Source organism: Serinus canaria, chromosome 3 (assembly GCF_022539315.1).
Source record: "Serinus canaria isolate serCan28SL12 chromosome 3, serCan2020, whole genome shotgun sequence".
NCBI classification, from domain to species: domain Eukaryota; kingdom Metazoa; phylum Chordata; class Aves; order Passeriformes; family Fringillidae; genus Serinus; species Serinus canaria.
The window spans coordinates 91,415,928-91,432,159 of NC_066316.1; the positions used below are offsets into that span (position 1 = coordinate 91,415,928).

General features: G+C 36.5%; 1 protein-coding gene across 1 annotated transcript in view; it reads left to right on the plus strand.

The window, feature by feature from the left end:
- Positions 1-16,232, plus strand: part of CSMD1 (CUB and Sushi multiple domains 1) — a 1,056,389-nt gene that overhangs the window by 677,915 nt on the left and 362,242 nt on the right. The window contains exon 7 of the mRNA XM_050972940.1: positions 12,038-12,115. Within this exon, the coding sequence (XP_050828897.1) occupies positions 12,038-12,115 (78 nt within the window). The remainder of the gene's footprint in view (positions 1-12,037; positions 12,116-16,232) is intronic.

Here is a 16,232-nt window from a genome sequence, read left to right on the forward strand (position 1 = left end):
TAAACATTGTCTTCCTTCATTATTCAAAACCTAACTCTCATCCAGAAGCTACATTCATCGCTTGGAATTTTGACTCAACCATAGTATAGTACAGATTACATTTCAGGCTCCTGCATACATTTGCATAGACAACTTCAAAAGAAGACAAGAGGATGTCACTGTTGCTGTCATTTCTACTTATGTTCATGTAGATACTTTTTAAAATGCAATTTTTTAGAATGGATTCTTTATTGATTTTTGTACTTTATAAATCATTACTCAAGATGAAAGACATGGTAGTTATATTGAAAATAGAAAAGCTTCCTAATTTATCTGTGCTTTCAAATTCTGCACTTACATAACTGTTTCAACCCTTTTACTCCCATAACATCAAAACTTTTAGGAATTTAGACATTTGTGTTTTTTCCCCTGAAACTGTGGGACCTCTATAATTTTTGAAATGATAAATACATTGCAACAACTGTATGGTTTCTGGTGACTATGTCATGCTTGTACAACAAAAGTGTCTGATATACATAGTTCTTTCAGTTTTAAAAATAATTTTAATATTTCAGAAAAACAAAATCTGAAATTTCATTTCATTTTGGCAACTCAGCATAGGTATATGATCCTTTGCACTTAAAACTTATTTTTTCCCAAAGTTTACCAAGGATGCATATATAATACCACTGCTGGGTACTATGAATGTGAATGCACTGCTTATGTTAATTCTGTGACTTAAGCCTGTCAAGTGGGGTCCACAAAAACATTGTGATATATCCTACTTAGGCACCAGAAAACTATGAATCAACAGAATAACAAGGAGGAAGTTTGTGATGTTACATACCCTGGAAAAAAAAATCTGTTCTTCTTCAATATATCTTATCTCTAGACAAATACTCACCAAGTAGGTAAAACTTTTGGGAAATATCTGGAGAGATCGTTATTTCAGATGTGTCTCTCTTGATCTGCATAATACATCAGATACTGGGTGAAAGTGTGAACTTCTTTGATGTAGAATATACCTTGAATGACATGTGGAAGTATCTTCTTGTAAATCAAATTCTTACAATTACAGAAATTTACTTTCTTAATTTAAATAATTTTTATGAATTGCTGGTTTATAATTTTTACTGTATTTAATACAAAGGTTTCTGAATCACATGAGAGATCATGGTTTACATAGTTATCTATCCTATCAGACTCAATTGCAATTAAAAAAAATCCTATGTTAGTGATATAAACATAAACTATATTAAAACATAGGAGAAAAATTTCAAGACCCATAGGATGAAAATTCATAGTGATATAAAAAACAGGTTAATCTAACATCTTCATTAAGTTCTTTTTATTACACAGCATAAGTAACTATATTATGTGTGTATATGAAAACTAAGCAGAAGTAACAATATTTTCAGTTAGAGTAATCTACTAGTACCAGAAATGGCACAATAGCAGAGGTTGGAAGAGCCCTCTGGAGCTCACCTAGCCCAGTGTCTTTCTCAAAGAAGGGTAACCTAAAGCAAACTGCCCAAGACTGGGTCAGGGGTGGGATTTGAATACCTCCAAGATTAGAGACTCTGCAACCTCTCTGGGCAATCAGTGCCAGTGTTTTCCCTCAGAGGAAAAAGGTTTTCACTTTTTTTATGAGTGGGTTTTCCTGAGTTTCAATTTGTGCTTATTGCTTCCCATCTTGTCAATGGATATCATCATGAAGACTCTGGCTCCACCTACTTTACATCATATTATCTCACAGGTATTAATTCATACCAATAAGATCCACCCCTGATCCCCCCAAGTTTTTTCTTCTCCAGGCTATAATGTCCCAGCTCTTTGAGTTTCTCCCTTATGTTTCTTTTTTCAGAAACTTATTTCTGCTAAAATTCAACAGCCTTCACATATCATTCCATCTTAGGTACTTCTCTCAAGTTAAATAGTTATTTGAACTGATCATGAAACAAAAAAAGAAAACCCCACAAAACTAAAACTAAAAACTTGTGACATACACAACCTCGTTTTCAGGCACAAAACCTAGTAGTGAAAGAATGCCTTCAGTGTTCGATTGTCTCCAGACACAATCCTTGTATTTGTCCTCTGGCAAATCCTGCATTGCAGGCTATATGACTCTGAGACCTCCAAGAAACAATTTGCTTATGGGCAGTTATACCCAATAGTTTAGAGACTATTTCAGAATACACACATGTAGTTGGGATTGATGTGTTGATATATTGAGCTATCCTATCTTTGAGACACGTGAAATAAATATAGAGACTTTTAAATGTAACCATTTAACACTCACTTTACTAATAGATGAGTCCTCATTGCCAGACCAAAATGAAGGAATCTTTGTGATTGTTCTAATTTCCCAGAAATTCTAAATCTTGAGCAATTGTCCTCAGGGCATTTAGGACTGAACTTTCTTTGACTGCTTTCTCTCTGTTGCTGCTTGCTAGAAAGAATGGCTCTTTAAAGTCTGTCTGTGCTGTCTCTTTTTGTGTCCTTAGATATTAAATGAAAGTAGCCTTTACACTTTGCCAGAGAGTAAGTTATTGTGCTTTAGAGTCCCTATATAGATGTTTCATGGTAGCTGTCAGGTGTAAATGCTATTCACAAAACAAAATCACAAGCTTGTCCATTTGCAGATAGCATCATAAGGACTGTGGTGGGTTGATGCTGGCTGGATGCCAGGTGCCCACCATATCAGTCATTCACTCCTCCACCTCACCAGGACAAGTAAGAGAAAATGTATTGAGATAAGGACAGCAAAGTATCACTCACCAGTTACTGTCATGGGCAAATCAGGCTCAACCCTCACATATTGTCACTCTTTTCTCTGGCTGCTATTAATGCTGCACTGTGACTTTTTTACTTCTGAAATATGTTACCCCATCACTGATGGGCTCAGCCTTAGCTAGTGGCAGGTCAGTTTTGGAACCATCTGGTTTTGTTCCTATCAGACATGAAGGAAGCTTCTGACAGCTCTTCACAGAATCCACCCCTGCAGCACCCCTACCCCCCCAAAAAAAAACTGCCACTCAGACTCAATACAAAAATATATTTTTGACATATTTATATTTTTAATGTAAATCTATAAAAATCTATTTGTTCTAATCTCACACATCTCTTGTGCCAATTTAATCCATTCCTTTCCCTGATGTTGGTTCCTTCCCTAAATAGTCCATAATTATCCTTGTGGAATACCAAAATGCTCTTCCCTTTTACTCCACAATGAGCTCTGTATCCATGAGCAGGGCCCCTCCTGGGTCTCTGAAGTGACTGGAGAGCACCTAGAGTGAGCTGTGCCCTAGCCCCTGGGACTGGGTCTCATCAGGGAAGCCCTGGGGAGGCTGGGGTAGAGGTTGGGTCTCTATGTTGGTTTCCCCACTTGCCCAGGACCCTCTGCATTTCTTCTGCACCTGTGGTGATGGATCTAGGGTGGTTGCAAAAAGGCCAGGGAGAGGTGGCATTTGTCTCACCCATCCACCACCATATCCCTGTGCTCCTCAGTATGTGCACAGGTGAGCTTTTTATTGCCTCACTGTCCTGGCTGCAGAGGGGGCAGGCTCTACACCCGTGTGGGCAGGGCCAGGTTGTTGTTCTATACCAGCCATATCATTGCTGGTGGGGTGGTACTGGGGGCCAGAAAAGGTTGACTACACCCCAGAAGCCCCTAATTTTGCCTCTCTGTTGGGGAGGTTGTTGGGATCAACTCTGTCAGGATCATCCTCTGCTGCTGGTGCTGCTCATCCCTGTCCTGGTTCTCTGGGACGAGGCTTGGAGACATGGTAAAGCCACTGTGTCTCCAAGCCATGGCGCCAACAAAAGCGGGATTGCCGTGTTGTGGAGCCAAAAGAGAGCAGAGCCAGCAGTGCAGCACCAGTGCCAGAAGCAGCCATGAGGAATCAAGTCCAGCTTCTGAACTGGCAGCGTGGCAAGACACAGACAATCTGACTTTCTAGGGTTTGTCCACCATTGTTTCTCATTGTCTTTGGCTCAAGGACAGAGAGAATCAATGAAAGGGAGCGGCCACCATCTTTGTCCCAGGGGCTACGTGGATGTGACCTATGGGGAGCATTCACCATTCTGTCTATGTCCTGGCAGCCACATGGAACTAAGGTGGTGAACTCCTGTAGTGTGTAAAGCACCTGTCTTTTTTTATACTGTTGTTATTGATATTGTTGCTGTTACTGTGTGTTCCTTATTCCATGGCTTTTTTTTCCTTTTTATTATCTCAGCCTGTAGTCTCCATCTTTATCCTTCTCCTACTGGAAAGGGTGAAGGAGAAGGGGAGTGACTTTTTTGGAGTTTCATTTTCACCTGTTCTTAAATCTCCACACTAACCTAGCACATCTAGCAGTGTCACTGGCTTTTTGAAAGCAAGTCAGTATGGGAGGCAGCATAACATACCTCTTTGAGCAACAATGGGATAATGAACTTTTTTTATTGTCCTGGTAAGAATTCTGATTATCACACTTTTTATATCATTTGCATAGAGTTCCTTTAATTTATATCATTTGCATAGAGTTCCTTTAATTTTCCCCCTCATATCAAATTAACATCATGTTTATTATTATCTTACCATAACTATATTATTGCTGTGACTTGGCCTTTTTCAGTGAGCCAAAACTAATACTAACAAGCAGTCAATTTAATTTTCTTTTCTTTGTTTGATCTTTGATCAGGCAAACAGAATTATTATAATTTATTTCATTAAAATATTGGAACTACCAATTGGATATAAAGCTATGCATAATTAATTTGTTCAGCAATTTTTTAAGATCTTTGTAGCTGGCATTTTTAGAAATATTTAGTGCCCCATTTTTTACATGGGGCACTAAATATTTCTAAAAAAAACAAGCTCACTTGCATTAAAAAAATAATAGCACTGTACTGGAATAGCACATCTTAATGCATCAAGTAAATATAGTTTAAAAATACTTGGCAAGCTGAATTTATAAATAAAATATTCTAGTGTGAAAAGTGAATCCAAATGATTGGTGTTTGGATTTCCTCTTGAATCATATTTATTGTCCCATCTTCCATCAGAATATAGTGGAAGTTTATAGAAAATTTAAAAATTTAAAAATTAATTAGGTATAGAGTGAAGGGTTTGTTTTGGTATTTGCTGTTTTTTCCTCTCCAAACATCCTTTGTTGTTTTTACTTGATTTTTTATATTATGATGTTGATTTCATCAATAAAAATATTTATGTCCCAGTTTCTCTGTGTTTACCTGTGGAATATTTTTTTGTAGTTTCACAGTTTCTATTCAGGAGGAGGCATGGTGTTGAACTGCTCTGAAAAGCACCAGAAAAAAATTAAATTGTAGTGACTTGCTCTGCCTTGTCTTCTTCATATCTGCCATGCCAGCGACATTGGTGTCATGGAAATGAACTCTCACCATATCTATCACTGGATACAGTTCTTGTTCTGCCTTGTTCCTTGATGGCATTGCCATGGAGGGAAAGATGGTGCAGTCTTTCAGTTATGAACTATTTTTTATTTTAAATTCCTCTACCCTCACCTATGCTAATACATGAATTCCCTTTGCATATTCAGAGGGAGTTGCAGAGCATATGATTTGTCTTATGCCAGTGCTTCATAAATGTGTAAATTCCCCAGAGGTGAAGTATCCTTAACAGGTTTACTAGGAGATGAAAACCTGGCACTTCCTAGAAACAAAGCTTATTGATGTACACAGAATGACTTAAAAGGTGTCATACAGAATCCCCTGCTTTTTTGCCTATTTACAGCATGTAAAGTATGCCTGCTTAGCTTTTGCTTGTGGCCAGAACAATAGAAGGGTTTTTAAAAATATTGTTTTCTTTTTAGGAGGAAAGAACCCCACAACAACTTTAGCTATACAGCTAAAAGTAGTCTGCTTAAGTTAAATATTTATTTCAAAATCCCTAGAAATAGAACAGAATAAGAAAGCTTCCAAAGCAAAACCTGATTAATGGCTGTTTTTATTTTTTTTACTTTTGCAGTAACTCCGGCCTCTGTTGCAGAGTGTTTCAAAAAAAAGTATTCTATTTTGGCAAGTTTTCAGAGAGGTTCAAGAAGGTATTAGGTATTTTGATAATTATGTACCACAAGTAATCTATCTGTTGTGTTTAATTACATTCAGTTATTCAGGATTTAACAAACAGATAATCCTGAAGTCAAACAATGAATATAATAGAGGCTGCTGAAATAAATGTATGCTAATGGAAAACCATGAGGGAAATAATGTAAATCAACTTGCAATTGCTAAATCTTTCAATGAAATTTCATAATGCACAAAGTCTGCCTATAAATGCCTGCCCTTTCCTCATATTCTTTAAAATGCTAAAAATTATGTTTTAAATAAGTGAAAATAATTTGCAGTGTTTCCTTGATGCATGGTACTTTTAGTCAGGAGTTTCATTTAGAATTGTTACTTAGAGTATATTTAGAAAGGAAATTAATAAAATCGATTGATAACATCAAAAGCCAGGAAAAAAACTTTTTTTTTTTAGCTCTTAAGTGATGTTCAATGGACTTTTCCTTTAAATATTCCTGAGACAAAAAAAGATATATTTTGTTAAATTTTATTATCAAGAGAGTAAACCAGTCTTGATATGAAAACATCAACAAGGAGATAATCCACCATCTTTCTTGACAATTCTTTTCTGTTGTTAATAGAACCACTTATGCAGTCCAGCACTGCCACAGTAATACTTATTTCTTAAGTGTCTAGTAAAATGTTGCTAAAAAGGCTCAGACACAGCTGTCTCATGATATCAGCACTAAGAAGATGCCAATTCAGTAACAGCCATTCAGTTAATACTATTCAAAAGACTGTGGTTGAAGTGGCATTTAAACAAGGAACTGAGTGGTTCTCATTTTATGATTTACTTTTAGAGTCAGTTCCTAGACACGACTACCCAGTGTGTTCTGCAACACTGTATATTCATTCATAGACTAAATTGTATTGATACAATTTTCCAGAACTATGGAGAATATCTGCAGTCATTGAAGACTTGATGCCTGCTGGACCGGTTTTATTATGATATATCATACACTGAAAGCACAAAGTAGCTAAGGCAGTCCATCAGGGCAAGGGGCCAGCTAGGAGACATAGAGAAGGTTAATGGAAAACAAATGGCTGTGCTTCTTTTTAAACCTGCAGAACCTGTGTCAGCTTATACAAATAGAATGAGAAAGATTTGTGTAAAAATCTACTGTGACACCAATTTATCTTGGTGCCATTTATTCACTAGTACTGAATGCAGAGATTTCCAGCACAGGGAGCAGGTGGGAGGTCTGATAGTGACAGGCAGTACTTTGCTGAATTGATGGAACAAGGAAGCCAACTGATCATGAACCTACAGCTTTTACAGGTAGCCATATAGGAGAAACATTTGTGCCTGCTGTGAAGCTTTCCAGAGTTACAATACCGATTAGTAGGGAAGATTTTGAAAGCTGTTAGTGAAAGAAACACTGGGAGAGTGTATTAGATGGAATACTCTTCAGGCAGGGAGCAGAGAAACAGAAAAGTGATGGACTATTCCAATGACTTGGTTTAAACTAGAAATCCTGTGGAAGGCTGTGATGCTTCTGCAAAATGTCAAGTGGGCAGGTGAGAGGAAAAGCTTCTAAGGATGCTCCCAGGTTATTGAGTGTGGGATCTTGTTTTATCAACAAAATGATTATAGAATTCCCTTCATATACTAAAGTAAGATTGAGAAGGATTGCTTTTTTTCTCATTCTCATAAATACTAAACTTTTAGAAAGATTTCATAGTACAACAGGCCATAGTGAAGGAGAAGAAAACATAGAAAGAGATAACAAGCTGTTTACTGATCTCAAAAGACTTTGAGTAATAAGAAAGAAATGTTTCATTTCTAAGTATAATCTGGATAGAACATTGATTCTGTTAATTGTGAAACTGTAAGTTATTTATTCCAAGTAATAGTACCAAAAAAAAGTTACTATTCTCACAATTGTGTCTTTGGAGGAGAATGTGGAAAGATTAGGCACCAGGGCAAAGGAAACAGAGCACTGAAGTGGACTCTTCAGCCTTAATTAAGAAAAGACTTTGTTTTACAACAGGATTACTCATAATGAAGAAAATCAGAACAGTGAAATGAAAGCAAAAGGAAATTGATTAATTCTGCACTGTACTGAGATAAATTTGCTGAGTTCCTTCAAGAATAATACGAATGTTCTTGCAAACACATCACTTTTTTACTGAACTCTGCAAAATATTTAAAGCCAAGTGTAAATCTTTGTAAAAGATATGTATCATATGTAAAAATACTGAAAATATTGGGGTTCTTCCTTTACTGTAACAAAACCAGAGAACCCTTCAAAAATATCTATATATATTCCTTATAGTGACATAGAGCTTCAGACTGGACAGGAAAGATGCTTCTTATGATCACCAAATACTGGTCAACATGCTGTTCCTCTTCACCTTCAAATATCTGTACTTAGGAAATATCTGCAGTGAAGGGCAGCCAAGAGCTGAAGTCAGCAGACCAGCAGCAGAGCAGCTTGAGGAAGTACCAACAGATGATGTCAGAATATTTTAGCTTTGCGTGGTAGCCAGTGTTTGAGGTCTTGGAGGTTATTTCATGCAGGAAGAAAAATCAGCAAGATACTCATGTATTTGGGTAATTAAGGAAAAGCATATTATGTCACCAACATCTGGGATGAAATGTATTTTCTTCACTCATGTTCAAATATGTCAGAAACTAAGAGTTGCATGAAAGTCACAGTAGATTTGAATGAAGATTTACAACCTGAAAGTTTTACTTTCATGATCCATTCAGATCAGACCAGGCATATATTCCTTTCATGGCTGTTTATTTCAGCTGTAGCAAAAGTTTAAGGAATACCACTGGTGCTTTCTAGTCTGATAAGATTGTTATGGACTTCCAGCACTCAGCTCTCTGCCCTCATCCCTGAACAAGTAACTCATCTCCAAAAGACTCTTGAAGCTATGATGAACAGAAAAGGTAAAATAAGCTAATTCAGTGATCTTAACTGAATGTTTAAGTGAAGCTAACAGAAGGCTATGCAGCTTTTTAAAAGTAATCCCTTAAAAGTTGGAAAGTGCTGTTCAGTTATGACATTAATTATGTCAACCCATTCCTCTTTTTGCTGCTAAATGGAAAATCATCTTTGAAATCAGGAAAACCTGTCTAATGAAGGTGCAATGGGGAAGTTACAGAGAAGGGTCTCAGAAAAGATTTTCAAATGGGATTTAAATTTTATAAAAATTCTAATTTAGGGTATTTTGTTTACAGGAGGAGTTGAACTGGTACACTTGAACCACAGTGTGCAGTAGTCTCTTTTTCTTTTTCTTTTTCAGATATTGAATAGTTTTTATTTTAGGGACTATGCTTCCTTAATACCTTTTAAAATGACAATAAAACACCATGTGGGGCACATGTGAAAACATACACACTCAAGAATAAAAGAGGCAAAAGTTTGCTTTTCATGTATTGAACTTCCCTATTTAACCTCTTGGTTCCATATGTCTCCCAGATAACTACCTTTGGCTGTTAAATTTTTCTAGTCATAAAGACTTGTTCCATTTAATGTTTACTATCTAAAATGTAGGGATCTAACTTCAGCAAGTGTGATATGTTTCTGTTATGTTTCATGGAGAGAAAAAGGCATCTCCAGAGGCGGATTCATTGTGTCTATCTTAGAAGGGGATGAATCACCCCCTTGAGTGAGTTATTTCTCTTCATAAAACAAACATTTAGATTACTGATCTTAAGTTTTGTGCATGCCCTCCCTATTGTTCTTTCAGTAATATACAGAATGCCTTTTACTTGACATCTGAAAAAAAAAATCCAAGATTAGAAACTGCAGGACCTCTTTCAGTGCATGACAGTCAAAAAGCTTTTTATATATCAAGTCAAAACATCTTGTTTCAATTTGTGAGCTCTGTATTTTAAATAAAGCTCATGAGTATAATTTTTTCTCATTCACATGAAGTGTGCTTCAAATATGTATAACAAATACCCTTAAGAGTGAAATGTCACAAGGAATTTGAGTGATGATTGTAATTTTTACTCTAAAATAGTGTCACAGCTCAAAGCAAAGAAGAATATAGTTCTTTTTTTCTGTCCATTGTCTAACAACTCAATGTTTTTGTTACTCATCCATGTAAGCAATATGGGTTCTGAATCCTCAAAGAGCTGCTCACAGGTTTTACACAACACAGATATTAATAAATTGAGAAATTCATACTGGTGGAGGGACCACAACTCCAGACAGTATCCCAAATATTCTCTGCAAGAACTGTGTTGTACATTTCCCATTAAATATAGAATAATTTTAACAGACTTGTTACACAGCCTGAAAAACAACTTAAGGTGGCACTTGATGGAGTCTTTTGAACCTAAGTCTGGAAACTAACCCAAATAAAACCATATCCACAAAGTTTGCCCTTCCAAAATGCCTTGGGGATAATATTGTCTGCACTGATGTCTCTGTATGATGTACAGTTCCTGCCTTAGAAAAAACACCACACTGCTATCATAACCATTTCGTACGATTCAGCTGCAATTGTGTTTCAATCATCTTCCATCACTTGAACACCTGTTTTCCACATTTAGGCGTGAATGACTGCACTTGCACATAGCACAGAATGTACTTTCTGCAATACTTGCTCAATTTCAGTAGTCAAGAAAAGCCACCTTCACTCTGAAGTTACAATATAGAAATAAATACAATGGGATCATGATTTTTAATGCGGTATTTAAAGACAACTTGCTTTCTACCTCTTCACTTCTTAGAAATATTTACATACAAATTAGTGTATATTGTAGTAATTATAAAATTCATACCATGTAATGACAAAAAGTATAACTTACATCTGTACTATGAATTTGTTTAATGTGAGCTACCAATTACTGCTATGTAAGAAATGTTTGAGTTGAATTATTGTTTCTGTTTGTGTCTTGGATAAATAAGTGCACTTTGAGATTATTAGCCCCTGCCAGGTCTGGAAAAAAGGTATTTAGTATGAATTAGGGAAAGATTACAGGTTTTTGTAATTTTTGGTAACTGAAATGCATCTTGTTGTTGCCATTAGCATTCTGGTACAGAGTCAGTCATCAGCTTTTTTGCAATTGCTATTGTTTTTTGACACAATAGTTTTGAATTGTTCACGCTTGTTCCAAAATTTTTTTCTACATCTGATTTTACTTTCCATTGCTCAATTCGTTCCCACAGAACTAATTAATATCCTGTGAAGGTGTCCTATATTTCTATCTTTTTTTCTTACCATTGCAATTAAAATTCTACCCTGTGTCTTCCTTAATGTATAGCTGCACTGCTGTCTTCTCATGTCTCTTCCTACTTGGCTCCTGATCCCACCTATGGTGCCCAAACTACTTAATAGGGATAGGCTGGGAGTTTATCAGCCATTCAGCTGACCTAACAGAGTAAAAGGATATTAAACCTCTGATGCATCAGTTCTTTCTCACAAAACTTTGCCCCTGTGAGAGCTCTTATTCTTTCTTCTTTCTAATTCAGTTGAAATTGCCCTGTAGATTCAAAAGGGTTTAAGTGAGCCAAATAATGTAACACACTATGTTAATCTCATTGGGAAACAGAACTAAAAACATTTCTCCTGATAAAAAGTAAATCAAACAAAAGGTGGTGTTAATATCACATTGAAAACTTGTAGTCCTTGAATATGCATAGATAATGTTCTGTATATTCTATGTAAGAAACATTTTTTTAATGATTAAGATTTTCTTATATAGAATGGCAAACACAGGAAATCTATACCTGTAAGTAGGACAGGCTGTTCTTTTCTTTGAACATAAAGAAACTTGAATTCAAAATACTTTCAATTCTGATAAGATATGTTTTTAAAGGACATGGTTGTATTTTTGTAAAAATAAAAAACCCAAAAATTTTATTTGGATTATCACAGAAGCTGCAGTTATTTCAATCTTCTGTAGGTTTCCTATATAGCTTTGTATTATTTTAATGCATGATTTTGCAGCTCTATGTCCTTTTAATGATGTTTGATAATGAATTATTTTCTCTTTGCTTACTTGTCTTCTCAGTAAAAAAAGCAATTGAACTGAAATCAAGAGGAGTCAAGATGTTGCCCAGCAAAGACAGCAACCACAAAAATTCTGTCTGTAAGTTGTTTATAAACTTTTTTTAGTGACTGTATATATCTTCTGGAATCCTTTTAAATATACAAATCAAAGAGAGAGATGTTGGGATGCTATGGTCATAAAATGGTTATTATGCTTTCAATTGAATCACTGAATAAGAACTCCACTGATAGTACTCTGCTAAGGGTAGAACGCAGAATATGGTGGTGTAAACTCTGAAAAATATGGTATGTAGAAACGCCTCTGCATTTTATATATCACAGTATTTTTTTTATATTGGATTATTTAAAATTCAGGGACACATGGCAAGTTAGGAAATCCAGGCAGAACCCTGCCATATAGACTTTTTCAGTTCAATACTGGGGACAGTGAAGGTATCTGAGAATTTTCTATATCTAAATTTATAGTCTGTGATCTTTTTTTTTCCCCTCACTCAATATCACAACTAAATTGTTCCCTTATCTTGCCACACTGTCTGGTGAACACCTCTTTCCAGTCTTGCACAGCTGGGGTTAAGAACTTGTGTAATTCCCAGCTTCTCAAGAAGATGGAGGTCACAACATCAACTTCCCCTCATTGCATGCATAGTGCATTCTGGAATGACATCTGTTTAGTCCCATTACACCTTTCCCTGTGTAAAGTGTAAAGCTAAAATCAAAATGCTACCTATGGGACTCTGAGGTTATTAGGTTTTTGAGCATCACTTTCTCTGAACTGGCAATCTGACTAATATCCTGAGAGCTCTTTCTCCATTAATTAGGCCAGTCTTGAATTGAGAAAAAGAGGATATTTTTGAATTTTGAAAGCTGAGAGCCCCTTAGCCCTGAAAAAAACAAAAAAAAATCATCAAACTAAAAAAGCCAGAGGTTAGGCCAGCATTCACACAGAACTCATTAAAAGTGTTCATGTAATGTTTCAGATGTATTGGGATAAATTAATTCCTCATGTAATAACAGTGAACTCAATGAAGCGAAACCTGTGCTGTGTTTGCCTCATGTGCCATTCTGCGAGTGCGGAGAGAATGAGTGTCTGGAAAGCTGATGTCTAGAGGATATGTTTTATTCTCTGTGTTTCTGTTGTGCATTGTTTAATGCAAAGTGAGTTTTTGGTATGCTCACTGGAACAAAAGAGGCATGACAATTTTCTGCTTTAAATATTGCACACGGTGTGGCACTCAAAAGGAACTTTTTATGCAAGGCGTAGCAGAAAAAGTTGATCCATCTCTTTGGTGTCTGTATCTGAATAGGTGATAATTTCATTATTTATAAGTTACTTCTGGGAGCTGTGTGATCTCTGCTTACAGTCTCAGAGCACATGCTGTCAAACACCACTTGTAGTTACAGAAAAGGGAAGTAAGACAGGCTATGGAAGAAATTATTATACAGCAGTCTGTTGTTTACTTCAAATGAAAATTGTCTTTTTTTTTTCTTTGTGTTTTGACTTGTAAAACTTTATCATCATGTCTGACTTTCCAATATAAATCTAAGGAGTGCATTGTAATTATTACCATTACTTTCACATATATAAATATTTTTAAAATTATAAGAATAAAATACAATAGGTTGGATTCAAAATGTATTTTGAGGCTCTTTCTGATGTAAGCTTTAGGTATTTAACCATTTATCTTACCTGTAGTTATGCAGACAGAAAAGATAATTGGGGATTTGGCTCCAGGAAAATTATAAGAATGGATATTATAATTTGATGCCAAATAGAATATTTTTTTAAGAAAGATACATTTTATACCAACACTTCTCACTATTTTCATATGTTAGATCTTTTAAATATTCTCTCTCTGTAAATCAGAAAGCTTAGTTTTGGCTTTCTGGCTTGTGGGGGGTAAATGGAATGCAAATATCATCATGCCAAATGCTGTGAGAGCATATCCAGTGCATCCCAGGACCTGTAGCTTTCCCACAGCTCCTCCTCCCAAGCAGAACCAGCAAGCAGCTGGTTCAAAAAGCATCTCACAGTGACACCAGTCTTTTAGGATTTATGTAGAAAATGTAACCAATGTTACCAATGATAATAACATTACTGATGATTCCTCGTAGAATGCAGAATGGTATTTCAGTATTTCAGTCCTGTACAGTCATAGCTCACTCTCCTCTTTTGGATCTGCCTGGATTCCAGGATGCTTTCTTACAGATCTGCCATCCTTTATAAAAAGTCAGGTAGCAAAACATGGCTTTCAGATGAAGTGCCTCTATGTTGGAAAGAAAATTCATTATAGATTATAGCAGTCCCCAGGGAAAAAAGAGGGTTTTGCCATAGGTCTTTGTTTTTGGTTTGAGGTTTATGTCAGATTTTTGGTGGGTTTTTTGGTTGGTTTAGGGGGATTTTTTAATTTGTTTTAATGAGGTTGGGTTGGGTATTTTGTGGGGTTTTTTTGGTAGGTGTTTTTTTTGTTTGTTTGTTTATGTTTTTTAGTTTGGTGGGGTTTTTTTTTTTTGTTTTGTTTTGTTTTGTTTTGTTTTCTCCTTTGGTACACCCAAAGGAAACATATCAAGTTAGTTTTTTGCTAGATAGTCCTGATAGGCAGTACCCTTTACCAGTGAGCCAGATGCAGTTGAATTGTGAATAAATTATGCAAGGAAATGGGAAAAAGATGGGAAAGATAATTGAAGTAAAATATGGTCCTGGTTCATCCATACCTTTAACTTGGCAAAGGTGTGAAAGAGTTAACTGGGCAAAGGCACATGGCACTGGCAGTTTTTGAGCTGCCACAAACACTGGCCAAATCCAGTCAGTGAATTTACCCTTGGTCATCTGAAACTGATCTCTCAGAGGAGCAAGGGCAGAGCTGTATTTGAGAGAGTTGTATGAACTGCTTAGGGAAAGCAAATCCAAGTACCTCTGTTGGTGTCCGTTTGCCTACCCACTTTTGTTATCATTCTGATAAATATGCTATATTCCCAAAGATCCATCTTCCTGTCATCACTCATTCTAACATGAAAACCTGCAGACTCTGTGTTCCTAAAAGCTCTGGCCTTTTCTAAAACTGCTATGACTACAGTTTGCATCGTGACTGATTAAATAAAAAAAAAGTTCTTATTGCTGTCTCTTGTATGAGTGTTTTCATGGCATTATTTCTGTCCATCAAATCTTTCATAGGGAGATTATAATCCCTAAACATCTTGAGCATTACCTCTACAGCAGAGAGATTGTACAGGAGAATCCTGTACATCCAAGAGAAGAGCCCTAATGAAGAAAGCTGTAAGACCAGACCAAAATTAGGCAGCCATAGTCCTTATAAAGGTCCCATTTTTTGGTCAAATAGAAGATCCTTGTATTTTATCTCTTAAAGTGTACATACCAGGCACTTACTGCTAGTCATGCTATGTGCAAAGGATATCAAGTGAACACAGGCCTTCAGGACACCAGTTCAGAAAATATTGGGAAGGCAGGGCCGTAGCTGCAGACCTGCTAATTGACACCTCTGCAAATCTTTGTGCCTTCTGCAGCCCAGAAACAGAGAAGGGTTAGGAGAGCAGACTGCCCCAGAAACCCCTAATGCCACCACCCTCCTGCTGCAGCCACAGGGCAGCCTCACACTTCTGCACCTCCTCACCAGCAGGAGGACAGAGCACAGGAATGCATCAAGCTCACAATAAATGACAGAGAAGTTCAGTGAGGTGAGACACATCACATCAGGTGAAAACTGCAAATGATTATACAGTTTATGTGATGTGTGCAAATTTGCCCACTGGCAGTGCAGTGATGCTAGGAGGGGAAGGCAGCAGTGAGAATGAAGTGCCTGGGAGAGCTGATTTCCTGAGTTTGCCACATGACACAGAAAACTTCAGGGAACGTCCACAGCCTGAAACAGTGACAAAGATTAACAGACAGAGTGATTCTTTTAAAAATATGGCATTCCTATTGAACCACGTTAGCTTTTCATAGTAATTGCTGAATACTGAGTGACCGAACGTCGCTGTGCAAAGCAGTGCGTGTGAACTACTGCGTTTTACAAAGTGTGAACTCTGTATGTGTTCACTAAGTAAAAAACTCTTATACTTCACTAAAACAATTTCAGGCTTCTGTAGTATTATTTGAAAATGTATTTTAGAATACTAGGAAAACCCCTGTTAAATACTTTGAAGATCATGATTTTAGTGTAAGATTAATGCATCCTCTG